Raw genomic sequence first — 27185 nt, forward strand, 5'->3', positions numbered from 1 at the left:
CTTGCATGTCTAAGCTAGTTGGCCATCAGCAGGTAGAGCAGAAGGACACTATCATGGTGCTGGATGTGGATTTAACTCCCTTCTGGTCATCTTTTGTGCATGGAATGGGTAGGAGGGTGTCTATGGACTCTCCGACTCAAGCAATGTAATGTTTTGGGGCTCCTACGACCACAGTCCAGGATGAGGACAGCAGGTGAGCTTAGAGGGTGCCGTGTATGCTTTGAAGCACATGGGACTCTTATGCGCCTGAAATGTCAGAGAGTGTGTTCTCCACATGCTTCCTCAAAGAGTGTTTACGAATGGTTTTTCATCATCCTAGAGCAGTGGTTCTGGGGGAATTAAGGAAGCGTGACGCATACGCTAGCACCACCAAGGGCCAGGGGCCCTCCATTATGCAATCAAATCCGAATGTATAATTATAGGGGAACCCAAGGGCCGAGATTGGCTTGGGAAAGTGACCGGAGCACAGTCCAACTCCAAAATAAATAGGACCATGAAGGGACTCCATCCTCTTTTAAAATCACGCCTGTACAATCCAGGGAACACAGCAGAGAAAGACTACTACATGGCTAGCCTTTATGCCCCCTTAGATTGTCCTGATACAATCACTCGTTCCCTTTGGCACATCGGAGGGGATGCGGAGGGGAAAATATCCCTGCTCCACGGGCGATTCCAGCTGTCCCAAGAAAGGCTCCTTCTGGAAAGCAGTCATCAAGGTACCTGCGAGAGCAGCTGGACAGAATGTGCCGTTCCCGGGGTCTCTGGCGCTGCTCTCCTTGTTCCTCGATGACAATGAAGTGTTGCTACACAAAAGGCTCGTTTGGCTAATGATTAGAGTGGCACACCTAGAACTCGCCCTGCGTTGGAAAGATTTAAAGGGGCTCAACACCTTCATTCCAAGCTTCGGCCCTCTGGATCTTCTGCTCGCCTCTATGCCTTGGTGATTTCCTTCCTCTTCTCCTCGGAAACGCCCCCATTATTTCCTTAAAACTTAGGAACAAGCTTTTTGAAAGCAGAGGCTGATCCAGTCACCAAGTCCAGAGCTTCCACTTTCTCTTTCTTAATTAAGATAATGAATCCCAAGAGGGCGGGATCATTTCCACCTAAGGTTCCTGCTACCTCGGTTCCCCACTTCTTCCCAGTTGAGAAGGGCCAGGGCCCGGACTATCGAATCCCTGCTTTTTTAAAAATACAATTGTAAATAATTCATCATCCAAACATTTCTACCTTCTGACACATTCACCAAATTAAACGCAAAAGCAAAGAGAGAGACTTTTTTTTTAATTATTAAGATAATCCCACAGCTGGAAAATGAAACATCCTAAATTACATTAAGTGAATTTCGCCCCTTGATCATCTCCCCCCAAAAAACAACCCTCTAAGAAAAAAAAAAGCTTTACAAATTTACATTTTTTTTTTTACAATACAAAAAACTAATAGCTCATTGCATATAAATATTACATTTGGTCTGCCATCATCAAGTGGCATCAAAAACTCCCTGAAGCATTTAAATTTTTTTAAAGGGACCTGAGACAACAGATGTGACAATATGAACTCAAAGCATCCCCTGAAATCAAGACAGAAGAAAGAGAAGTGGTTTGTGTGGACCACTTTCTTTTTTTTCTCTTTTTTTTTTGGTGGAGTATTTTACTTTTGTCAAGAACACAATACACATGCATGAGATCCTTTAGACCACATAAAGTTTCCAAGCTTCCCAAGCTCAACTGTAAAAAAAAGAAAAAAAGAAGAATAACTTGATATCTGTAAAGTCTTCTGTGATGCTTTAAAAGAGGGGGGGGGGGAAGCAAACAATAAGCATGAGATGAAAACAAGCGTCAAAATTAGCCTTGGATATGGAAACAAGCTTGCTGAATACTTAAATTTAGGTACAGTACCACGATATTTAAATACTGACAATCGCTATCATCCTATCACACACTTTTAACCCTACTTTCTTGTGCACTTCCTGTGCAGGGGAGAGGGGAAAAATACGGAGGGCATGGGCCAAAAAATCTGATGATGACCATCCTTCCAGACTACTGAGAGTTTAAATATCGGAGGGAGGTTTATGAATTGTGGGCAGCAGGATTACTAGAGCTTCCAGTCTCCTTGCTTAAACGCTCTGCTCAAATCATTCATTTTTCATGCATATACGTGTTATTTATAAGCACCATCTTACATAATACTAGAGATTAAGGCCATGACAGAAACACCACTGGAAAATACAGAGCACGATCCGGCAGGCGTCTTTTCCTGGGCATGCACCTTTCAAATGAATGGGGCCAAAGCAACGCTCGAGAGTGCTTTCAATGGGACGTAGCCAACAGCGTTTTCACGGGGAACCACAACACATTAATTTGTTTTAGGCTGACACCCAAATATATTAAACATATTTATTCAAGTGTTTTCTTTTTGTACCTTAATGATCTCCTATTTTAAAAACAAGTAACTGCTTAAAAAATTGCAGACAGCGATCACCGTTCTAAAATCCTTTTCCCCAAGAAGTATAAACATTTCGGAGGAGTAATATGTGAAAAGCTACCTCTTATAAATGCACAGCCGCATACAATACATACCTCTCAAGAACTCTTATGAATCTCCTAGAGATTCTATTTGATCATCCAGATGTTGAACAGAGGCTCTTTCACCAATAAATACTTAATTGTTTTTACAAAAAATAAAGTCCTCGAGACATTTTATAGTATCTGTTACGAAATCATTGCGCGTAACTTTAGAAGCATTAACATGGCAATAAACACCGAGTGGAAGCAGTTGGAAGATAAAGCTGGTGAATTACTCCTCTGTCAGTCCCTCCCTTTTTGTCCCCAAATGTGACCAAAATTCCTCAATTTTATTATGAGTACATTTTTAAAAAAGCCCCACCTCTGCATGATTTGGATTAATACTGAGAGATGACCTGGAACCAAGGTTTTAAAGGTTGCCAAACAACAGCCTGTAGGATGTGGCAGGCAGATGTGTTCCTGCCATGAAACAGCTAGAACCATTTTGGTCTTTGATCCTCAGCAACTATTGCTATTTTAAGATTCAAAACTACTTGGGCACAGAGAAAGAACAAGAAGTTCAGGTGGTTTGTTTACATCTTAAGAAGAACGGAAGGTTTAGTTCCTACGAACGACCCAAAATGTTATAATTTCCCATGGGGAGGAGATCCGTGCTGGATGACACTAAGGAACAGAGAAAACCTGTCGTGGGTCTTATGAATGCACGCAAAAAATGTCCCAGCTTCTTCGTGTCTTGATGGGAAAACTTTTGGGTGGCACATGGGGGGGGGAGCGCAACTAGTCTGATTTGGTCTGATATTTAAGATGCTCTGCCACACTTTGGATGATTTTTGACAGTAGCTCAAGATTCACTTGCCATGTAAAGATTGCAAAACGCTAAATTCTCATCTAAGCAGGTGGATAAGCCCTGCATCTTGACCATGGCCTGTTGGATTTCTAGTGATACTATACTGGTTCCCACCCTGTCCTTTTAAAGAGACCATTCTCAAAATACATGGGCCAAATTGCATAAGCAGCCTAGAGCCTCAAAATGGCAGAAGCACCATGAGTGGAGAGAGTCACCCCCAAGCAAGATGGGAAATTCAGATGGAATGGAACCATTACATTTCCCATTTCGGCCAGATTCATGTTATGAATCTGAACCACCACTGCTTCCTGATGGATCCCCCGGTCTCCTGGGAGAACGCCATAAAATTTGCCAAACTCTAATGAAACCCAATACAGTTTTCTTTCTACCAATTGGTAGAAAGAATTTGGTATCAATGGAATGGAGTCATTAGCTTATTGCCAGTGAGAACCATTCCGTATTAATATTAGGGTGCCTACAACTTCGCAGAGCAAGAACAAGAACACAAGGCTTTGGGGGTGGGAGAAAATAACAAGACTAGGAAGCTGCAGATACTGGAACAAAACTGGCCGAGAATGATTGGAGCAGCGTTCAGAAATCAAGGAGTAAACCAAAATGGAAGATTCAACGGGATTAGGACATTAAGCATTCAAGCACAGAAGGGAAGAGATGCCACGGAAAGATTAAACTGAGAAGCAAAACAGAGGAGACCCACTGTCAATTGTTAAGCCAACAAATGGGGGTGAGAGTACACTGGACAGTAACTTGGTTTACATCTCTCCTCCCCCACAGCTCAATCTTTTTAAGACTGGGAATTTCCTTGGTCATACCTTGAATGCCCCGAAAACAGACAAAATTAATCTGCAGAAGTGGCTAAATATGTGTTATTGATTCATCTTAAACACAAAATCCTATTGCAATGAATCTGGCCCTACAAGGGGATAATACTGGCATCGCCAAAAACATATAGGGTGCTTACTAGGTTCAGGCATTGGATTGCTGAGGTATCAGATTATGTTTTAAGAGGCAGCACTGTAAATCTTCCACCCATATTCTAAATTAACTGTTACTAAGACAAATGTAATAGTTTTGGGTCCCACCACCACCAAGGGAAGATTTCTCATGTTGAAACAACAACTAACACTTCAATAACGGGAAAAAGCAGGCAGACAAACATTATATGGCCTTAGATCACTAAAGTAACACCAATTGCCTCCATACTACTTATGTGTGGATTATACCATGGAAGTGAAAGCACCATATGTTCTTTGGCCGTGGTGGAGCAGGTGGGAGAATCTAGAGAAGATGCTCTCTTTTAAAATGCACACCTGGCGTTTGAAATGGAAGACTCCTTGACTCTGATCTCAAGCGAGAGCTCTTTAGGGTCACAAATACAGAGATTCCTGCATCCGAAGACAGTTGTACTAATTTCAAGAAACCCTTCTAATCCATACGTGCGTGGGTCCAAGTGTTGGTACGTGTTGGGACAGAGAAGGCTCCATGAGTCCCTCAGGCCTTCCATGGGAAGAACGTCTCTCTAAATCATGGCCAATGTGCGGCAAACATGGCTCTCTGAATTTCATCTATGAATAAACTGTACATGAATGCTCGACTCTACAGTATATTATTCAACAATGCTATTTGTCATTTTTTGGCCTTGACAACCCTTAGCAATCCACCACATGTCCTTCTTTGACAGATTTTAATGTTTTTAGTTATGGAACCAAAGCCGTGTGTGTACATCTTAATGACACACCATAAATAAAGAGCCTACTTCATTTCGCGGATGTTTGTCCACCTTACTGACCAAGTGGAAAATAAGTTTATGGGGCAGAGTAGGAAAATAAACTCACACGTGATTTCTCCGATGAATTAATTTTGGCTTTTGGGCTTTCCCCCTTCATTCCCTCAAACCTCCTATGCAATATTTCATACCGTGAATTACAAACAAGCAACCAAAGAAAGAAAGAAAGAAAAAACCCACCCAATTTTAAGAGGGAAAAAAATCGTACAATTCAGAATGTAATCAAAGCTCAGCCATGAGAAGCAAGAAAACGCTTTTCTGTTTTGAGATTTCCCTTATTGTGTGACAGATCTTCATGTAGTGATAAAAACTACGAGAGCCCTATGTGATGCTTTTTTTGTTCTCAGTACCCAACCGCGTGCTACCACTCCAATCTAGAAACTCATAAGTGCGTCAAACCCTCTGTTCAATGGAGGAAGCCAGTCAGCAAAGCCCAGTGGCCCAGCTGGGGAATGGAGGTGCACCTGGGAGGTTCAGCACCATGTACTGGAGCACCCATACCAACTACCACTCTCTGGATGAGAGCATATGTCTTCTTTCCAAAAAGCTTGAGATGTTATGACTGTTGAATGCACAAGTACCACACACACACACACACACACACACAAAGGAGATGCCAACAGTATAATGGTATAGACATTATCTGTTGAAATTTTAAGGGTCAGAACAGAGATAGAATGTGTGCACAGTCTGCTCACTATCCGAACCAGCTAATCTGCAAAAAACATACGATTGTCAATTGTTAAGCCAACAAATAGTTATTTTGGAGCTTATTGAGAAATTTCACTTCTGCCCTTTAACCTACTGCAGCCTTGTTAGTGAAAAAATCAATATAGGTATATCTTTTTCCCCCCTGTACAGTTAGTATTATTTGCAAGTCTGAACTAGAAGGGAAATATTTTTTGGGGAAAAGGTGTTGATCAATGTTAAAAAAACATGAGGATGGCAGAAAGCAAAGGAGAAGAAAACCTTTGCATTTGGCACCTGTGTGTTTGGGTATCTGTAGGTCTCAAGTATTCTTTTTACAATAACGTTAATACATCTCACATTAAACGTTTGCTACATATTTACAAGGCACCAATCCTCTCCTCTCTCTCTTTTTTTTTTAATTATGAATTAAGAACCAAGTGGGGAAAGCATATCAGGATACTCTAAATATGGAAAGCTTCCACTTGTCACAAATTCATAAAAGTTTGGCCTGGGAAGATCAACATAATCCAGATCCTGCACACAATCGAGAAACTGTAAACATTTTATAGCTGCCGTTAGGATCGGTGTGTTGTGCAAAAGTTATTATGGTATGTAAGGAATTCATGGCCGACGCTGCCTTAAAAAACTCTGTAAAAAGGTGCTGTTCCTATAATGCACACAAAACCCATGAAAGACTTCGTAAAGCATGATTCAAATGCCACATTCCTGTGACCAACTCAAGGTGTAGGTGTGGGACGCACACCTGCAGATGACAGAAATTGTGGGTAAGGCTTCTTCTGACCAAAAATGGGTGGCAATCAGAAGTCTTCGAACACACACATATACACACACACACACACACACACACACACACAAATCCAGATGGGCAAAAAAATGGAAAAGCACCACAGAAAGATGTGAGTGGAGTCCCTCTCCCCCCCCCCCCCCACAGTTTGCTTAGTAGATTTTTTTTTCTGGCAAAAAATCCCTGCAGTAGAAAAACCTTTGAAGTCCTAACACCATCGTTCAGTTCGGTCGCTACCCCTTTGGTCAATAGTTCCATCCCATGAGGTGGCTGACTCTGGCCTTTTCGGTCATTTTCCGTACCCTGCCCGACCGGGAAGTACCAAGATTCAGGGGATCCTCCGTGTGCACAAAAGTGTCATTGTCTGAATCGTCGTTATACAAAACGGTCCGCCTGCCCTCGTTCCTAGTTTTTATCCGGGGCGGCCGACTAAATCGCCCACCAAACGTGTTCTCGTTGAAGCGGCCGCCGAAAAGGTTCTCAAATTCGTCATCGGCGATCCGCGGGCGCTTGGCTCTGGAGGCTCCCCTCCCTCGGCCTCTTCTTCCTCCCCGGCCGCCTCTTCTTCCTCGGGGGCAGCCTCTTCCTCCTCGGCCGCCCCGCCCGCCTCGGCTCCACCTCCCCCAGCGTCCCCATCGGCCTCGCCTTGACGTTCCCCTACCCTGCCAGTTCCGCGGTCCGTTGGAGAGGCGCCTTCGAAGCTTCTTCCTCAGGTTCACTGGGGCAGCTTTGCTGTAGTCATGGTCACCGTCGATGTAGTCCTGATCCGTTCTTGAGTTCGACTCGGAATCCGAATCGGAACCACCTCTGCTTTCAGAGCTGGAGCCCGAGTGAGAATCCCCACTCTCTGAGGAGGATACCCTTGGCTTCTCTTTCTGGTCTCTTTTCTCCTCTTCCTCATCGGTGTGTTCATCATCTTCCGACGCACTGGACAGCTTTCGCTTGACGGCCGCACGGGGCTCTCTCCCATCACCGTTTGTCAGGGGTTTATCTGAAGGCTGATCTGCAGAAATTAAAACAGATATACTGTATTTGTCCATGTATAAGATGCCCCCATGTATAAGACACCCCCATGTATAAGACGCCTCCATGTATAAGACTTTTCTAATCCAAAATTAAGAAAAATAAATGGGGCTTAGCAAGTGTAGGGGGAAAGGGATCAAAGCGCTGCAGGATCGCTTTGATCCCTGCTTTCCCCTCCACTTGTCTTTGTTCTCTCCTCAGCTTACTTCCGTGTATAAGACAACCCTCAATTTTTAGTCTAAAGATTTTAGACAAAAGTATAGTCTTCTACACGAAAAAATACGGTATATATAAATGTTTCTTTCAACTGGGAAGCAACCAGTTGTTTCTCTCAACGATCTCCTGCTCAACGCATTTTTATGCCAACTTGGAACCTCCCAGTTCTGCCTGGATTCGCAACCCAGGGGCTTTCAACTTCTCACTGAGCAACACTTGCCGTCTGGTAGGTGACCTCACCCTAAAGGCATCTGCAGAATTGGCCACCTTGTGAAAAGCCAGCACAAGTCTCTGCCACCGAAGACAATGCTATGTTTTGCAACATTCCTAAGCAGCGTGTCTGTCACTGATTCCCAGAAATGCTTGTACTGAAAATAGCATAATCTATGCTTGGGTTTATGGAGTTTGGGGAGCTGCCTTATCATGGTGGCCGTTGAGCCCTCCAGTGGCCTCCCTCACAGAAAAATCATGGCACATTTTTCATTGCCCTGTGGCTAAACAACTGAGAGATAAAGACAACTGAGCTATAGAAACAATCCAGACAACAGGATCAGAGGCACTGGATACATTTACTTCCCATATTAAATAATCATGCAACATGGCGGATATACAAGACCTCAGAACTGTGATTTTGTAGCCGTTTCCCCACCTTGCTTGAACGGTGTGGCTTTATTTCTGACTATCCTATTTTTCCCAGGTTCGACATCATTTCCATTCCGATTCTGGACATTTGAGCCAGAGGAAGACGGGTGACTTTCCATCTCTTCCGCAGTGGCTGAGCCGTGCGGTTCCTCAGTAGTATCTGAAACTGGAAACAGGAGTTCACCGGCTTGGCAACAGAAGCAAAATGACACCATTTAGAGGGGGAAAAAAGGAATTTTAAAGGAAAAGCACAGTTCAAAGTTTGGCTTAGAAGGAGGGTATGCAGCCCCATATCTTGCCTGGAAAAGGGTCCCTAAAGAAACTCTACTGTTGGACCCCCTTATCCGCAGGGGATTGGATCCAACCTCCCCCCCCCCCGTGAATGCTGAAAAAATGGTGAACACTATTTTAATAGCAAACACTTAAATAGCATGGTCTCAGGCTCCATCTAATGGCCAGTCCTGGTAACTTCATAATTGAATATATAAGTTTTTTCCCCTAATATTTTTAATATTTTCCGAACATGGATAAGCAAATCAGTGGATACTGATCCCACGATTAAGGGGATCCTACTGTAATTATACCACTCCCTGTTCTGCAAGAATTTGAGACCAGAAGATATTATCTTAGATTACAGAGAGACTACCAGGTTTCATGGTATGCATGGCAGATGGCAATAGATTTGAGAGGGGGAAGCTGGCATGATCCCCTAATGCACTGGTTCACAGACATGGATCCAAAGTTGATGCTGGGACTCTCTTCGTATAAGCTTCAGTCAGCCTGGGCAAAGCTCAGCGATCCTAAGAGCATCTGGGGAACAACCGGGACTGAAAACAGCCACTCGGATGGCTTGATAGCAGTTCCCTTGGCTAGAATGGCAACTGCACCAAGGGAGAAACAAACAGTATCCAAATATGCACACGGGGAGGGAGGGGGGACAGAGTAGGGGTCCAAAACCAAAGCCGCTGCTTCTCAGCCATTACAAAAAGGGGTGGTGGCACCTGCAGGGTCTGGACTGCTTAAATGAAAGCCAGTGAAGCGGCCGAGCAGAAAAAAAAGGCACTTACCATGAGATGAAACTGAAGAATTAGTCCTAGTTAAAGGCAATGAGGTATTCGAGTTTGTTTTAGGTGGCATCTTCAGCGGCTTTTGTTTTCTTTTGGGGCTAAAGGCGTGGAAAAAAGGGTCACGCGGTCAGATCATTCAGCTCTAAAACACTTCTGAGCCCCCACCCCACCCCACCCCGCAAGAACATTCCAAGAAACTCCATGACCTCCTTTATCAAGAGTCAGGATGTGATTAGGTATCCAATTTTTGTTGCTCACTTTGGAGACAGAAGGATTAGACACCGGTCTGGTTCACACATTGCACTGACGGCGCCCAACGGTGTCTTCTGTTATAGCTCAGGGGTTCCCAACCTTCCTTCCCCGGGTGTTCTTGGACTGCAACTCCCAGAAACCCCAGCCAGCATAAGAATATCTGGGGACCCCAGGCTGAGAACCACGCTCACAGCCGTAGGCTGCATTTCCCCTCTTTCCCTCTGCAAAGATGCTGGCTCTTATTTTCTTGCAGCATGTAAGCCCTGCAAGTGCCAGCAATACAAGCCAACATGAACAAACTGACATACGTCAGTAATCTCGGTTAGTTACCTGGACGGACGGCTGCTGGAGGAAGAGCTGCTGCTACTCCGGAGTTGTTTCCGGTACCGCGGCCGTGACCGCCGCCTCTTCTGACACTGCACAGCCGACTTGTACTCAGAAATAATGGTTTTAATGTGATTTTCAAATAAGGCAGATAAGCGGAGTGTCATGCTGTAGATCTGAGGTGGGTGGGAAAGAAAAAAGGGAGTGACAGATCATCTTTGGGTCTACTCAAAGGGTCGTTTCAAGGTCGTGGCTGCTACAGAAGGCCCTGAAATGGTAATTAAGCCACCAGACACAGGAACCTGCCCTGCACTAATTAATCACCTAAGGGGAGGATTTCTATGACATGTCACACTTTCTCTGCAATCTATACTTGAATCCAACAAGCAAGTTTAAACACGTTTTATAAAGTAATCTGGCCTTTCTCGCCAGATTACTCATAAAGATGTCCCAATCCACTTATAAATTCAAACACAGGCTGCAGGGAAAAAAATTGCATGTCATAGAAATCATTCCCCCTACGCTCAGGCCATTTGTTCAGCTAGGCTAGTCTAACCCAATGATGTCTCTCACCTGTCTACAGGTTTCTGGGATCTATGATTATTTATTTATTTGTTTGTTTGTTTATAATATTTTAAGCCTGCCTTTCTCCTTAAGAGGGCCCAAGGTGGCTTAGATAATTAAAAAGACAATATTTAAAAACCTAAAAAACACTAAGTGTACAGATATTTAAAAAGAATTAAATATTGTATTAAAAACGGTAAATCAAATCAATATTAAAAATCTATTTAAAAACAACAGAGCCCAACAATCCATTAAAAAAAAACCCTTTCCAGACCACCAGTCACTAAGAAAACACCTGCCTGAAGAGAAAGGACAGCGAAGATGGGGCCAGTCTGGCTTCCTGTGGGAGGGAGTTCCACAGCCTGGGAGGAGCCGGAGAGAAGGCCCTTCTCTTGTGTCCCCACCAGAGGCACCCGTGAAGGTGGTGGGACCGAGAGAAAGGCTTTCTCCTCTGAGGATCTGAAAACCCCGGGCAGCCTCATTGAGGGTTCTCATCAACGGTGTACCAGATCCTTTTATCCAGACACACCAGCGACTGAACTTGCAGCCTTCCGAGTGCAAAAGATGTGATCTACTGCTGAGATTCAGAGCCTCCTTGAATTAGTCTATACAAGGAAGCACGGCTTTCCCATTCATCACAGTGGGCTGGAATGCATCAAAATCCCTGGGGCACTTTTTCACACCCACCTGCAAGCTTGATGCTGGGTGCAGGAATCCTCTTGAAGATACCTGCCTTTTCTTCTTCCCACGCCACCAGAAAAGGACATGAACTCAAAACCCCAAGGATTCAGATGAAAAGTCTGGTTTTATTAGCTTCCTGCCACGAAGGGGAACAAGCTATAGCCCCATTCAGTTTTTTTAAGGGCACACTCTTGTTGCCAATTGCTTAACAACACCGGACACAAGGGGCCTGCAGAGGATGGTTCACCCTTGCATCTGTTAGAATGCCTGAGATCTTGAAGAAGAGAAACCACCACGTAGGAGGAGGTGGATGGCTAGGGTTGCTACAGAAGGAACTGGATCAGACAAGCCATTTCAGCTTAAGGATAGAAAGCTCTTTAAACTGCTATTCTGCTTGCCTGGCACATTTCAAACGGGACAGGGGTGTGTACCACACACACACTCTTGCATCTTACCCTTGATTTTTTATTAGGTGTGTACGCTTTGGAGTTGCAGAATATCAAGCGGACATCTTTGTAGAATTCGAGGGGATTTGTGTAATTACCCGCTTCTAGAGTTTCCTTCACAGTGCTGAAGTCCATCGGCGTGTCCACAATGTCTCGGTAATCCTACAAACAACATTTTACGCCTTGACAGACAGAACATTTTTCAGAAGTGGCACAAATTATTTCTGGGAACCTCTATGACCCATCCAAATCTAAAGTGATTTTAGGGTAGAAATATGTCTCCAAACCATTCCATATCCCTGGCATTCATGGGATGTGACAAAGAGGACATTGGTCCGCTTTCCTACGTTGTTCTTTTTTTCCCCTTCAAAAATCACGTAGATCATTTTAAAACTTCCCTTGGTGGGGATCATGAAATGGCAATAATTTTAAATTAAAAATTTATTTCACAGGATGAATGTACACTTGCAGGCCCAGCCTTTTTTCTTTTTGGCTTTGTGAAGGATAAAAATCCCCTCGAGGCAACCTGCCACTCCTTCATAGAATCAAGAAGGGGCCTCTAAGGCCATGGAGTCCAAACCTCCTGCACAAGGCAGGAATCCAAATCAATGTAGATCTGACACAGGATAGTCCAATTTTGTCTTGAGTGCCTCCAGCGCTAGAGCGCTCACCACCTCCCAAGGCAATGATTTCCATGGTCGTTCTGCTCTAACAGTTAAGAAGTTTTTCCTGGTAGTCTAAATCTGGCTTCCTGTAACTCTAGCCCATTACGATGGGTCTTGCCTTCTGTGAGCCTTCTTTAGATCTGTTTTTCTTGGATTTTGTTTGGGACAAAAAATACGCACCTAAGCACAGGAGATCCGTTGGGAGTTGGGGGCTGGATGTATCTGTCTATGGAAAGAGAACCTGGGATCGTAGTAGGCTGAGATTTCAGACCATGATTTCATACCGTATGGGCAACCATGTCCTAGATAAACTCGGCTGTGAAACCGCCTCCGTATTCTGCAATGAAAAGTGGATCCTGGGAAGGATCCTGCCCTGGCATTGAGCTTAGAAGGTTAGCTATGCAGTATTGCCACAGGCGGCAGTAAAAAGATTAGGTAAGCACTGCCTATTTCGAAATACTGAACATGGATTGTCCGCTGCTTACGACATTACTTGACACACCTCATGTAAAACGTAACATTCCATAAATGCCACCACCTGAGGCCAGTCTCCGCAGTCAAAAAGCACAGCTTGTTTCAAACTTAAACCTAAAGAAAAAATCCATTTCAGGTTGTCCCGAGAGGACACACCTTCTGGCCCCTGCTGACTTTTGAGATGGCTAAAGGGACAAGACACCCCCACGCATTTTGCACACATGTATCTATTGGGTTCTTCTGCGCCGTTAGGAACAGGGGCGTCTTTTTTCTTTTTTTTCTTAAACAAAAGCTGATGGTCTGTGCCATTCAAAGCATTTACATAAAGATGAGCAGACGCAGTACAGACGCACACGTCAATTCAAAAGGCAGGCAGGACGGGGTTGTTTTCTTGCAACGGCAGCACACCGACACAGCCTCCAGGAATCAATGCAGAAAACCTATTCTAAGAATCCAGTCTCTTGCCTGTTTATTTTTTTTTTTCAAATCAGGCTCCTAAAGTAGAAGGGACGTAGGTGGGCAAATATGAGCAAACAGGGAATGTTGAGAAGCCCCCCCCCGAGGGTGCACATGCGAAGGGATGAGATAGGGGTCTTGTTGCTCCACACAGATGCTTCGGCCCTGAAATCAAGCGTGACAGAACTTACGGGGTACGAAAAGAGATCCACGGGTTGTCGGAAGGGCTCGGAGTCTTCACGTTCGTAGATCAGGCTTAATAACTGCTTGCACTGTTCTTTCCAGGCCTCTGCACTTCCTTTGGAGAGCTGACGTTTCACCTGATGCTTTACCTGAAGACATTTAAAAAGGAAGCAAAACCCACGTTTGAGGATGTATTTTAAAAAAGTGTACTTCCACCTCACATCTTGTGACTAGAACAACAGGACATGAGGTTATGCCTGATGCTACGTATAGCCTTGTCTCTGGTTCCCTTCCAGTCTGGCATCTAAGATAAAAATGTAAAACCTTGCTGATCAATCCTTCCATCTGATTTCTTAAATGAACACTCCATACTCCGTAAGTTACTTTTACAAATTACCTTTTCAAAGTCACCTGTGATCAATACCCTTGGGCAAATAATTAAAAGCCACAGAAAATTCAATGGATTCCACCCTCCACCCCCCGAAATCAATGATGAGCAATTAAATCTGAATATCTGTTTCATATCCAGTTTCTGACCCTGAATGGTAACTAAGCGGTACTCACACTTCTTTTTCCAGATGAGGTTCCTGGGCCATCTGAATCTGCATATACTTCTGCCACCTGAAGGACAGTGCAATTAAGGCATGCCAAAAACCAACAACAATATTGAAAGACATTTACAAGAGAAAATAAGGGAGGGGCACAAAAACAGGAAGACACCCCCCTGCCACAACCAAATTACTCTCTTACAATGGATAACGAGAAGCAGTTTCTTGTAATTATGAAATCAGTGTGGTTTTACAATCTAGTGAGATTACTTAATGCTGGGAAATAACTGGGAAAAACCCTAAATTTTGAAAAGAGGTGTCTACTTCAGATCTAATATATTTTAGACGTTATTACTTTTACAGAGTACAAACAAAAGCATATACAAGGGAATAGAATACAAATGTCTTAAAATACCCATAAACCCTCCCCAAATTATTAAATTACATCATACAAGCAGATTAGAGATGGGGCCAAACCACTAGTTCGGTGGTTCAGCTTGGTTCGTTTACCACTGCAACAGGGGTTTGGCGGTTCGGTGCCACGCCCCCTCCAAGAGGTGTCAACTCAGAAGCAGCGCCCGGAAGAGGTGGGGCAGAGAAGCCGCCCCATTGCCTCTGAGTGGCCATCCACTCGAGGAGGCAGGACAAGAGAAGCCGGGGGGGGGGGGGGGGGGAGATGGAACAGCTGTGCAGCTGAATAGCCAAACCACCGGGCCTATACATTGGAAAGCCAGTGGCTTGAAATGAAGGAAGGCAGTTCTCTGGCTGCATGCTTTGTATACAAAAGTGCCAGGTTAACTCTTGGACATCTCCAGGGGAGGCTGAGAAGGACCCCTGCTGGCTGGTGTACATACGAGCCTTCCTCAACCTTGCATTCTCAAAATACATTGGGTTACAACCTCCATCACCTTCAGGAAGGCCCAACAGAGGCAGAGGCACCTTTGTTACCTTTCCAGATGTGTTCAGCTGCAAGTCCAATACTAAGTGACAATTGGCCATGGTGGAAGAGGTGTCATTCAAGAGTGGAAGGAAACCCTTGACCTCTACTGCCTTATTTTTTTTTAAAGGCTCCATGTACAAGCTGCATTGTCATAAGGAAGACAGAGGAACTGAAAATTGTGATAACATTTGGTGGATTCCCTATGTGCTGGAACAGGCAGTACAGTACAAAATATTATTCCGGTTTTAGAAATATGGCTTTTGAAAATGAACAGCTCTTGAAAAAGCAAGCTACTAGTCCTCAGAAATGGGAAGACAGATTGTCCTTTGAAGTCCTGCATGATTACTAGTTGCTCACCATAATTGTTCCAGCAATTTATTTTTTAAGTCGCTTTTCCTTCTTACCTCCTCTTCATCCTCTGTGCTGCTCAAGTCTTCCGCTTTCACTTTGTTATAGGTCTCCAAAATATCCATACAGCTCTGATCCCTGAAGAACAGCAAAAGTTAGCTGCATCAGAATGAGTAAACAAGGTATGTCAAGAAGGTAGGTTGTACAACTGCATAAAAAAGGTAAAGGTAAAGGTTCCCCTTGACAATTTTTTGTCCAGTCGTGTTCGACTCTAGGGGGCAGTGCTCATCCCCGTTTCCAAGCCATAGAGCCAGCGTTTTGTCCGAAGACAATCTTCCGTGGTCACATGGCCAGTGCGACTTAGACACGGAACGCTGTTACCTTCCCACCGAGGTGGTCCCTATTTATCTATTTGCATTTGTATGCTTTCGAACTGCTAGGTTAGCGGGAGCTGGGACAAGCGACGGGAGCTCACTCCGTCACGTGGATTTGATCTTACGACTGCTTGGTCTTCTGACCCTGCAGCACAGGCTTCTGCGGTTTAGCCCGCAGCGCCACCACGTCCCTTTGTACAACTGCATAGCTGATCACTAATAGAAGGGCAGTTCCAGAGAAGCAACCTGTTTTCCCTCACGGTCTCCCTAACCAGCAAACCTGGTTATTGGGAGAGGGAAGAGGTCAAGCCAAACATAGGAGAGCACCGTTCTGATAGAAGACGCACCTGCTCTAGCAGGCAACCTGTAACAGGGAATGAATAGAGAGGGCTGCAAACGGGGGACTGCTTGATAGATCTCCAGTTAGTGGAAGGCTGCCCATGATGGTGGAGGGCTCTTGAGGCACAGAGAAGCAAGGTCATTCAAGGTCACTCCAGCGGCTGCCACTGCCTATGCAGTGAGCCATCAAGAGGGGAAGCTTTTATTTTGACATGTGGTCTTTGAGAGGACTGACATGGAGCAATGTGTTAAAAAAAAAAATCCCTAAGCCTTTCCTGACAGCCACCGGTATGGCAGGAAGGACTCCAGCAAGGTGGAAGGAGTCAGGAAAGAAGTCAAGAGAGTCACGTCTTGGCTCAAGGGGAAACCGTGGCAACAGAAGTGATGCCAGGTCACACCGCACTTCCTTCTCTGAACGAAAGGTCAAAAATGGCCAGTCTGTCCTGAAGACACTGAGCTCACCACGACGCCGTTCAGGAATCACTGCTAACGGAAAGGTTGTCGTGAGCGTTGGGAGGTGAAGATCAGTAGCTGCTCATGACTCAAAAGGCTTCCGCGTTAGCTGTGACAGGCCTCGCAAAATGGCCCAAAGGTCTGAATGCAGCTTGGCAGAGGACAGGACCGCGGATGGAGATGTGGGGAACGGAGGAGAGGCTGGTGGCAAAGGGCTGGTTAGAAGGAGCCAATGAGCTTGGCTGGAAAACAGGCAGCTGGCCTGGCAGAACTCTTGAGGACTGCCTGCGAGTGAGAGATCACCGGGAGCGTCAAGGCTACCAAACGCCAACAGCAGCAAGCAAAAGGCGGCGGACCTCCAGCTCATACGGCCTCGTTTGGTACGTGGGGGCACAACAGGAACCAGCTACGAAGGGCTGGTGAGAGTGAGGCCTGCCATTCCGTCCATGGGATCAACACAGTCCCTTCCCATCCTGGTCCCTGGGAATCCTGATGAAGCCCCCTGCTCTATGAGACTCTTTCCTCCCAGAGCATGGAGACTATCCTCACAGGGAATGCACCTGTTAGAGAACAGCCTGGCTAGCGTCCTCCAAAGACTGCTCCCAGGAGGAAAGTCTGAAGTGGGATTCCAGCTTTGTGTTCGAGTCCTAGCGAAGGCACCTCGGCCAACAGATGAGCCATAACCACACAAAACACACACACTTTAAATGCCTGTATGAACGGGCAATCCCCGAACTTACTTCACCCTCCCCCACAGACGTAGATACGCACACTCACTGCACTTTCTCCATAAGGTTGTAGTCGCCATCAAGTTGTGGGCAGAGCTCCACAGCACAGGGGAAAAGGTAAGTTGAGATCATACAGAAGAGTAAGTACAGTAGGAAACCCCCTCCAATCCGTGAGATCAGTATCCACTGATTCACTTATCTGCTGCCTGAACATATTAAATTTAAAAAAAGAAACAAGTACAGTGGTGCCTCGCTTGACGAGGATAATCTGTTCCAGCGAAACCGCTGTAGAGGAAATTAAAAAGCCCATTGAAATGCATTGAAACCCGGTTCAATGCATTCCAATGGGCGAAATACCTCCAGGTCCAGCGAAGATCCTCCATAGGGAGGCCATTTTCTGATGCCTGTGCAGTGAAAAATCCGTCCTGAACACAGCCGGCGGCCATTTTGAAAACCCAACAATCAGCTGTTTTGATTGTTGTAATGCAAAGAATCGGTTTCCGAAGCAGGGAACCAATCGTTATAAAGCAGATTTTGCCCATTAAAATATCGCTTTGCGATCTCAATAGCGATCACAAAAACATCGTCGTGAAGCGGATTCATCATCAAGCAGGGTAATCGTTAAGCGGGGCACCACTGTATTTGTGTTTCCAGGCTTTATTTACCAGAATTGGCCACTAGAGAGAACCAGAGACCACGCAAAGTTCGATAGGTCCACGTTTTTCAACATCTGTGGGAAGGAGGCCCTTGGGACCGATCACCCATAGATACCCCGTAGATAGCAGAGGACAAAAATTCACAAAGGGAAAATAATGTTCCTCCCAAAAGCTCTTAAGTTCTAGAGTGTTCCAAACATGGCTTTGTGCAGATGCCAGACCTGTATGTATACAATAACAGAGAGTACCAAGATGAACCTCGCAAAGAGGGCCCGTAAGGAAGGGCAACCAACTTCCCACTGTTTCTGCATTCCCGGGCCAAGTATTAACCCACATCAGTAACAGTGAATTAACAGATCACATGAAGGGGTCCAATTTTGTGTAATGTACAACTTCATCACTGAAATTGGTGAGGATGTGTCTTTATGCTGCACAGGAGGAAATGGGGAAGGAAGTGACTTAAAACATGTGGACAACCACACACACACACACACACACAGAGAGAGAGAGAGAGAGAGAGAGAGAGAGAGAGAGCATGTGCCCAACAGTCAGGAAAAACTCTTCTAACTAGGCAACTTTTCGGATAATTATTTCTCAATACTGGAACTTCAGGTGGAAGCGAACACTCTGCTCACCCAATGTAGTGAAGCAAAACATCTGTGACAATCTTGGCCGCCTTCACAATCGGACTATCGGGCTCATTGAAAGTCCTGGCGTTGTGTTCGATGTATCGTACCTCCCACATGAGTGCGGATATTCTCCTGCAAAGAAATCTGCGTCAGGGTCGTTTTGCGACTACTGACAAACACGGGGGGCTTTGGACAAACAGTGGATGCAACAGTGACGTTAAAAGGACGCAACAAGGAGAGTCATCTATGAAATAATGGAAAAAGGAAAAAGAGAGGCAGAAACTCTTCTGCTTGTTACCAAATACCAAGTCAGCTCAAGGCAATTAAGAAGAGCTGTGGTTCACCACATCACATACACATCACGTTCTTCCCTTGAACTGCATTAATCTGGATTATTATTTTTTTCAATAAATATTCAACAAATAAATTAAATGCTGTGCTACGATTTGTCTCCAGGAAGTGGCCTGAGAAAGGCAGGTCTTGGGCTTACCTAGGACTTTGTGGCCGGCAAGGCAGTGGCCTCCAGTCTGATGGCGGCCCCCCGGCCAGCCCCCTCTCCTGGTATGGCGGCTCCACACGGCGGCCGAGGAGGGTGCTGGGGTATGGTGGGAGGCTGACGCGAGTCAAGGGAGGTGCGTCTGTGTGTATTTCAATCAACTGTTTATGCTTTGTCGTTATGTTTTGGGGCATAAGAGTTATACATGGATTTTGAACTACATAGGGGGTCTGGTGCCCCTAACCCCAGCGTTGTCGGAGGGAGAAGTGTATTACTAATCCGACATGATACTAGTGGACATCTGCAGTGCAACCCTCTGGACAGAAACCTGAGCAGATTATGGGAAGCAAACCTCAATCCTCTCTAAACAGGCAGGAAACAGAATCGTGGGTCATAGAGGAATAAGCTGAAAGCCACATGTCCTTCCTTGTTTCAGTGGGTATCAGAGCTTCATGCCACAACCCACTACAAGTCTCAGAGTTAAGTGGAACTGGGGGTGGCGGGGGGTGGGGGAGGAATCCATTACTAATACTGTAGCCAAAGGACATTCAGCTTAGCAAAAATTTTGCAGTGGTTCATAGAAGGCTGATCTGTTGGATGACATGCAGCTGGTAGAAATCGTCCATCTGACCTGTAAAATCGGTTTTCAAGTCTTCTCCTTATTGTAGTGAGGTCCGTTGGATAAGCAACAACAGTGCAATACAAAGGATAGGCACTAAGGTCGACTGGGACAGCAAATGGGTTTGAAATATCTAAGAAAGAAGACGGAAACCAATGTGATTCCACAAGATGGGGCAGAAGTCATGATTAAGAAATGGTACTTGTTTGTGCCTGTACATAAACATATACATACGTACATTTAAAAAAAACACCAACCTTCTTCAAAAAGGACTGTAGCACATAATGCATTACTGCATATTGTTATATCCTTAACTAAGCCATCCGCTGAACTGCTGTGACAGGCAATTTGTAGCACAGTGGTTCAACTGCACGACTGCGGTCAAGACTCTGCTCACAACCAGGGTTCAATCCTGATGGCTCAGGTACCTGGCACAAGGTTGACTCCACCTTCTAGCCTTCCGAGATCAGTAAACTGAGTACCCAGCTCACCGGGGGCGGGGGGTAATGTGTAGTCTATCTAATTAAATGGTAAACCGCCTAGCGAGTGCTTTAAGTGCTGTTGGGTGGTACAGAAGCAGCACACTTTGCTTTGTATTTTCCCTGCTATGATGTGACTCCACTAGTTAAGGAAACCCAATAGCCATGAAACACAGAGCAGAACACAAGTGAGATCTCTAGTAGACACCTGATAGGAAGAAGCTGTAAATACTAAGAAGTGTTTGTGCTGAATAAAGAAAAGACAGAGGAAAACCAGAGATGCGCAATTTGGACAGGAAGCAATAAAGAAAGGGTCCTGGAAGGCATATTATCTAAAGCAATCGTTTCCAACCTTGGGTCCCCAGAGGTTCTTGGACTACCACTCCCAGAAGCCCTTCACCCCTTGCTCTGCTGGCCAGGATTTCTGGGAGTTGTAGTCCAAGAACCTCTGGGGACTCCTGGATAGGAACCACTGATCTGAAGGGAGGAGAATGGAATGAAAGGTGGAGCAGGATGGCAGAGGGCAAAGGGAAAGAGGGGCAAAAGTGACTTGTGGGAAAATAAAAGGGGCAGGACATTCTCATGGCCCCTCTGCAGTTGCCTGAGGGTAGCCAGGGGAAGGAGAGGGGCATCCGAATCAGCCAGGTCAACGTCTGCCTGTAAAGCTCTGACATGTGGCCACCCTTCAAAGCCACACAAAAGGCAGCCCCAGCCATGGCCAAAGGGCAAGGCCACTCACAGGGGCCCAAGGCTGACATGGGTTCCCTCTGCGCTTTGCTTCGTGCTCATGTCAGCCGTCCTGCAAGGTCTCCTTGATTGCAAATGCAGCCAGAGGCGAATGAATACACTGTGTATGGAAGCCACCGTCTGTTTCCATCAGCACCGGTGGGTCTGACACGAGACAGGAAGACGATCTCCGCCGTGTCGGACATAAAACATTTGGTTTTAAGTCCACTGTACCTAAGGAGAGCAGCTGATCGATGCCCCGGAGAACTCGCACGCACTCTTCGTCTCGGGAATGGGACCCCCATTCCCCTTCCTGTGGTTTGTACAGCAGGGACGCCAGCTCCTCGGTGGTAACAGGAACACCGGCGCCAACCTCCTCTGGATATGCTGCTGCAGGAAAGAAGAGGAGGGAGAACGCCAGTTAGAGCGCTCACACCACTCCCTGCCCGACTCTTCAGTAAATGGTATTGATGCCCAAACAGGGGCCGAGATGGGGTGGGGGAGAGATAAACCACATCATTTACTTCCTTCCGGAATTGGCTCCATGTCCCAGGGGCTCATTTTCTCTCTCTCATTATTGTCCCAGCTGCCAAAGAGAAAAAAAAAAGAGATTTAAATGACTCAAAATGGAAAAGATTGGTGCGGGGGGGAAAATATGTGATGTTACTGCATACAAACGAGACAGGATTGCAAAGCAGGACAAATGGCAGCTTTTGGCAACGAAAAGCCTCCCTTGGTTGTTTTTTCCAAGAGCAAAAGGGAGTCCCAAAACCTAAAGCAGAGGTGGAGGGGGGGGAATAGGAACTAATGAATTTATTTAATAAATAAAATAAATGTTATTTCCAGGTGGTGATGACATTACCAGCTTCTGCTGTACAAAGTAATGTGGAAACTATTTTGGCCAATACGGTAGAAATTTCCACAAACTGTTATAGAGAATATCCACCGTGTATCCAAGCCCAAAGACTAGGAGTTCCCTCTCATTTTACGTAGCAAAACTCAGACAACCTAAGTGTCACGTAGAGCACTCGGCATGCTGGTGCGAATGAACAGTTTTTCCCTTTGCAATGTCACCAGGCGGGTTCAGAAGGAAGGATTCCTCTCAAGGAATGCAGGGGTCAGCAGGAAAAAACTTGGAATATACTGCTTTGGATTGTAATCTGTATAACGGCCCCGGGGCAGAAATTTATAATCCAGTGTCTAGAGAAATCAGGATATACTGCTTTTATAGAGAAGCCCAACTCCCAAAATTGCGTTGGATTCGGCTAGTTTTTTAAGTGGTGGTCCAGTCCGCTGAGAAGAAACGAGTCGAAGCTCATGCGGAAGACTGCCAGCAAGACTCTGGATAACGAACTGGCAAGAAAGGGGATGTCAAGGCATATGTGTTTATGCTTTCTCCACAAAAAGCAATGTTACCACCTAAACACCTTGCCGGGTCTCTTATTCCATGTATTGTGATGGCATTTGGCTTTTGTGACTCACAGACTCTTCTAGAAAGAGGGAGGAAAAGGCCATGTGGTATCCAAGGTTGCACAAATGTAAGAGTGAGAGACACGTTTATTGGACCACCGAAAATCAAACAAATTGCAAGCTCCTGTCAAGAAAATTCCACTTCTTTTCTCCACGAAAGCTGGCAATCCGTTTGTTCAGTAGCCCAGTAAAAGGTGCCATCCACGCCTGCATTCACATAAGATGCTGTTTTTGTTGACGCCCTTTGGTCACGCAATGAAGAAGGAACTGGGATCAAGTGTTCCGGGTTTAGGGCAGAAGCTCCCAACCTTGGGAAGCCCAGGTGTTCTTGAACTGCAACTCCCGGAAGCCTTTGCCATCGGCTGTGCTGGCCGGGCTTTCTGGGAGTTGAAGTCCAAGGACACCTGAGCTACTCAAAGTTGGAAGCCACTGGTTTTGAGGATTGGTAGACAGCAAATTTAAACTTCGGTAGGACCATATTATCCACGAGGGATCAGTTCCAGCCCCACTGCTGCAGATGCCAAAAAACATGGAAGTATGGAATATTGCATGGTCTTCAACTCCCTCTAGCTGCCAGTTCTGGTAAAAAAAAACACCTTAGAATTACATATAGTTATTTCTGGGAGGTGGGGCTATTTAGTATTTTCAGCCAGTGGATAAGTGAATCAGCGGATCTGATGGACCGTGTGTGTGTGTGTCCTACTGTACCACTACCAACAAAAAGACCTGTTTGCACAGACTAGATAAGAGAGTGCGGTGTAGAACTCATTTTTTCTTGCTAGAGACTTTTTTTACTTAGTAAAGGAATCATCCTTACTGGACGCTGTAGCACTGGAAGGAACTATCGGGATATTCGGACTGGAACGGCTGCTGACTCTCTACGCTTCCAAACCACCAGGCATCATCGATGATGCTGCGAAACCTGTCCCCTGAAACAGGATATTCAGAGTCACACCATGGAGACATTTAGGCAAACAACAGGGTTAGAATCCTCTGTTTTCTGCCCTGACATTCTAATAATGACATGTTTGAAACAGACGGAGAGGTCAAAATCCATCTGAGAAAAATCGCATGCACAAGAGGAACCGCACAGCAGCTTTTCTCCTCCAGCTGGACTGTCCTTTAGCAATGGACTACAGGTCCCATCTCTCCACCTGATCTCCCAGTCCGGTGTGGTGGGGAGCCTGCCAGCAGGAAGACAGGCTAAAGCAATGGCCTTTATGTGAGACTACAACTCCAAGAAGTCCTGGACAGGCCAGTGAGTGGTGAAGGCTTCTGGGAGTTTTAATCCAAGAACCTCTGGTTAGGAAACACTGATGTAATAAGCAAAGAGGATTCTGGCCATTTTATTTTGCACACATTTTGTCCTGTTTACAAACACACACAGTGACTTGTGAGCGCTAGCATACAGTATCTATTAAAGGATATCTAATACAACCATTTCTAAAACCGCCAAGCTATGTTTAATCGGGGGCTATTCGACAGCAAAACTACACTCACCGATCTGCCAGTTCCTTTCTTTGGCTTCATTGTAAAACTGATGTAATACAAGGAAATCAATAACATCTGGCATATCATGGTACCTATGGAACAGAAAATGAAACAACTCTTTAGACGGAGGTCGTGCAACCACAAACACCAGTTTCCTGCAGGCATGCTTAAGCCACTGTGACTACAGAGTCTTGATTATTCTTGCCAAGTTGATTACAGAAACAGCGAGTCCCTCTTATGATGCACTAGCTCCCTAAGAGAATCTTTAAAACTGTCAATTTGGGGAAAGGATTTAGGTTTGAAGGAAATGCTACGGTGGTGGCTTCTGCTGCCCCTTTGCCTGTTATCTTTCCAGCAATATTTATAAAACGAAATGCAAGCCCTCTTCTTTTCCTGTCTCCCCCTGCTCTCTGCTCTAGCTCACAGGTGGTTGCTGCAGAGAGGGTGGAAATATACGAGAGGTAATGAATGGATGTCATACTACACACTTATTTTTTCTCAATGGTAGGAAGGGAGAAGGACGTTTGGGGACAGCAGAAGGATAAGAGGAAGCAGAAGCCACATATCATCATAAACATTTAGTCCAGTCCTTTGCCAGCCACTTACTTGATGGAAAATGATTCACCAGTCATTTTGCCTGAGATTGGATCAAGAAAAGCAAGCTTCAAGCAACAAAGTGTAGGCGGTCCAACTTCGTACTTAATCCCCACAATCTTCACAAATTCTTGTTCCTGTTCGTCAAACAACAAAGGATATAAAAAAAGGTTTTAGAGTAGTCATTGTGTTTTTTAAAAAAAAAATTATGGGAAAGACAAAAATTTAAAGGAAAGGGGAAGAGTTAAAAATGAATCCCTTTCTATGGATTAGTACAAAATATAAAGAATGTACCATCCTCTTTATTCTATGCTATGCCATGAAGGCTTCATTCGGAAAAGCAAAGCCTCGCTGGACATGGAGTGAAAATCAGAATGGAAGGTCACAGAAAGTCAGAAAAAGGTCATTTGCAGCCTATGGGTCTGTCCATCTTTTGGGGCCTCTGGTATGACCTCCCCCCCCCTTTCCGGGTTCCAAACCACCCAGATAATTGAGAGAAAGAGAGAGACAGAGATTTATGCAATAAATATGGCAAATTGCACCTCCAGAAGCCTCTAGGGGGGTTTAATTCTCCACTAAACCATTCCTTCTTCCCCTTGAGGTCAAAGGAGCTCCCCCACCTCCAAAAATGGAAGTGATCAGAAATCAATTCTGGTTGGGGAAAAAAGGGCCTCTTTATGCTTAAAAGAAGCCCCTACAGAGGAGGCGAAACAGCCAAATGGCCACAAACATTTCTGGCAGCAAAACCGGGCATTTTCTGGTTTTCATTTTGTTTGGCAGGATTGAGAAGTGACATTTAAAAGCAGCAATGTAAATGTCTCAGTGGATCTCAAGTGACATGCCTGCCCATATGCCCCTGAAGCAGTTTAATCAGCAATCCAGAAGCCGAGGAGGGGGAACTCAAGTCTCAGAGCACATTGTCAAAGACTTAAATTACACCAGTGAGTTGTCTCAACCTAGGGTCCCCCCCCATGACTTGGACTAGACTCGTGACTCAGAACCCCCCCATCCCCTCTCCTTTTCTGGGAGAAAGGCTGGTTTTTAAGAGGGCCTCAGGCTTGGGGCTTGGAACCGGGCACACAAGACTAGCACTCGGGACTCGGACTCAAAGACTTGCCAATATCGTGGCCAGAAGCTAAACAGGTCAAGAATGGACGGACAGGATGATCCTCCCTCATAGATCCTGCTTTTTTACAGACAGAGCTTAGAGATGACTAGTAGAGGACCTGCTTCACTTGCAGGAAGCCTCAGGTCCAACCTCTGATCCACACATCCAAGGCCTGAGGCCAAGCTCTGCCTGGAAACCGGAAAAGCTGCTGGTCAGGCTTCTGCCATTTACTGAGCCAGACGGACCAGCGGCGTCAACCCAAGAAAGGAGGGCTTGCTATTTATTTATTTTATTTTATTTTATTTATACCCCGCCTATCTGGACTACCAGACCACTCCATTGCTATTCCAACGAGCAATGGAAAACTCTTAAAAGGACTCAGAAGTCCCACTTACCCTGAGTTCCATCCTATTCCACGGTTGCTTCTGCATGTTAACGCTGTAGATTTTCGCCTTCCTCACGGCACGCACGTAAGCTTCATGCCCTTGCCTGAAATATATTACCTAAAGGGAAAAAAAGGAAAGACAGATCGTCGTACTGTTCATACACCAAACCTGGCTTCAAGGAACAGCTGAAATGTTTGCAACGTCCCATTTTGAAAATTAAAAAGGCCACCAAGCTTTCATTTTTTTTTCTTAGAACATCGCTTCTTTTACTCATTTTGGAAAGTACAAGCCAGGAATGTTTTGCTTCCTAGGTCATTCAAATGGGAGGGGGGGTTCTCTTCCAGATCCTAAATGTGCTGGGATTCTGTGCACGGAAACCTTACAAAGCAGACTATCTATGGCTTGTTAACCTATGTGTCCTAGGCAGTAGGGACGAAGCTGGATGAAAGCGAGAGAGGCCTTTTAGCAAAGGAATTCCTAGCAAGGGGAACAAAGGAGCCCTTCAAGGTGAAATGAAAAACCCAGTACATTCTGACCCAAAGTGCTTGGCGATGCAAGACTTTTTCCTTAAAAGGAAGTGACTCAACTTCTTCCGATAAAGCCATGTTAAATAGCTACCTCATCTCCCATTTGTGGGACAAAAGGGGAGCGGCGGGGTATGGTATCCAGTATCCAGTGGGGTGCAAACCATTCCTCAGTGGGTTCACCATCCATTGAAAGCCGTCCATTAGGTTTCTTAAAACAGAAATGTTGCAGAAGGCCATGATTAGCAGAGAACCGTCCATGGCTGATTGACATCTGTCAAGAGAAACAAATGCTGCCGCGCTCTGACGCCAGCTTCCTTTAAAAGCCTCGTCACCTTTTTCCGGGTCTGTTTGGGCTTCTTGCGTTTCTCTTCCTGCCCTTTGGTCTCTTTCGCGTTTTCGTCTTCGGAGCTGCTACAGATCTTGCGCGCCGCCTGCCTCGTCTGCCTTTTGGGGGGCTGAAGGTTAATTCCGGCATCCGCGGTCCAGTCGGAATATTCGCTGGACGATTCGCTGAAAATGTCACAGGACGAGAGGCTCAGAAACCACACAAAAAGGGGCATGTTTGAAGAGAAAGAAATCTGCAAGTTGCTGCAAACCACGACAGAAAACAAAG

General features: G+C 45.5%; 1 protein-coding gene across 4 annotated transcripts in view; it reads right to left on the reverse strand.

Annotated features, from left to right (window-relative positions):
• Nucleotides 1-1261: 1261 nt before the first annotated feature.
• BRWD3 (bromodomain and WD repeat domain containing 3) overlaps nt 1262-27185 on the reverse strand; it is a 58361-nt gene continuing 32437 nt past the window's right edge. For 3 of the 4 annotated variants that reach the window (XM_072981074.2, XM_072981073.2, XM_072981076.2), the window contains 18 exons: nt 26905-27082; nt 26664-26780; nt 26055-26162; nt 24564-24688; nt 23967-24049; nt 23284-23395; nt 21521-21582; nt 21231-21386; nt 19804-19924; nt 18683-18808; nt 15554-15635; nt 14226-14282; nt 13670-13810; nt 11893-12045; nt 10199-10368; nt 9617-9714; nt 8557-8736; nt 1262-7671 (listed from right to left, as the gene is read on the reverse strand). In XM_072981074.2, coding sequence (XP_072837175.2) covers nt 6914-7671; nt 8557-8736; nt 9617-9714; nt 10199-10368; nt 11893-12045; nt 13670-13810; nt 14226-14282; nt 15554-15635; nt 18683-18808; nt 19804-19924; nt 21231-21386; nt 21521-21582; nt 23284-23395; nt 23967-24049; nt 24564-24688; nt 26055-26162; nt 26664-26780; nt 26905-27082 — 2827 coding nt within the window. In that variant the 3' untranslated portion in view covers nt 1262-6913. The remainder of the gene's footprint in view (nt 7672-8556; nt 8737-9616; nt 9715-10198; nt 10369-11892; nt 12046-13669; nt 13811-14225; nt 14283-15553; nt 15636-18682; nt 18809-19803; nt 19925-21230; nt 21387-21520; nt 21583-23283; nt 23396-23966; nt 24050-24563; nt 24689-26054; nt 26163-26663; nt 26781-26904; nt 27083-27185) is intronic. The other variant, XM_072981075.2, reaches the window with a different exon arrangement.

This window comes from Pogona vitticeps, chromosome 11 (genome assembly GCF_051106095.1).
Source record: "Pogona vitticeps strain Pit_001003342236 chromosome 11, PviZW2.1, whole genome shotgun sequence".
Classification (NCBI taxonomy): domain Eukaryota; kingdom Metazoa; phylum Chordata; class Lepidosauria; order Squamata; family Agamidae; genus Pogona; species Pogona vitticeps.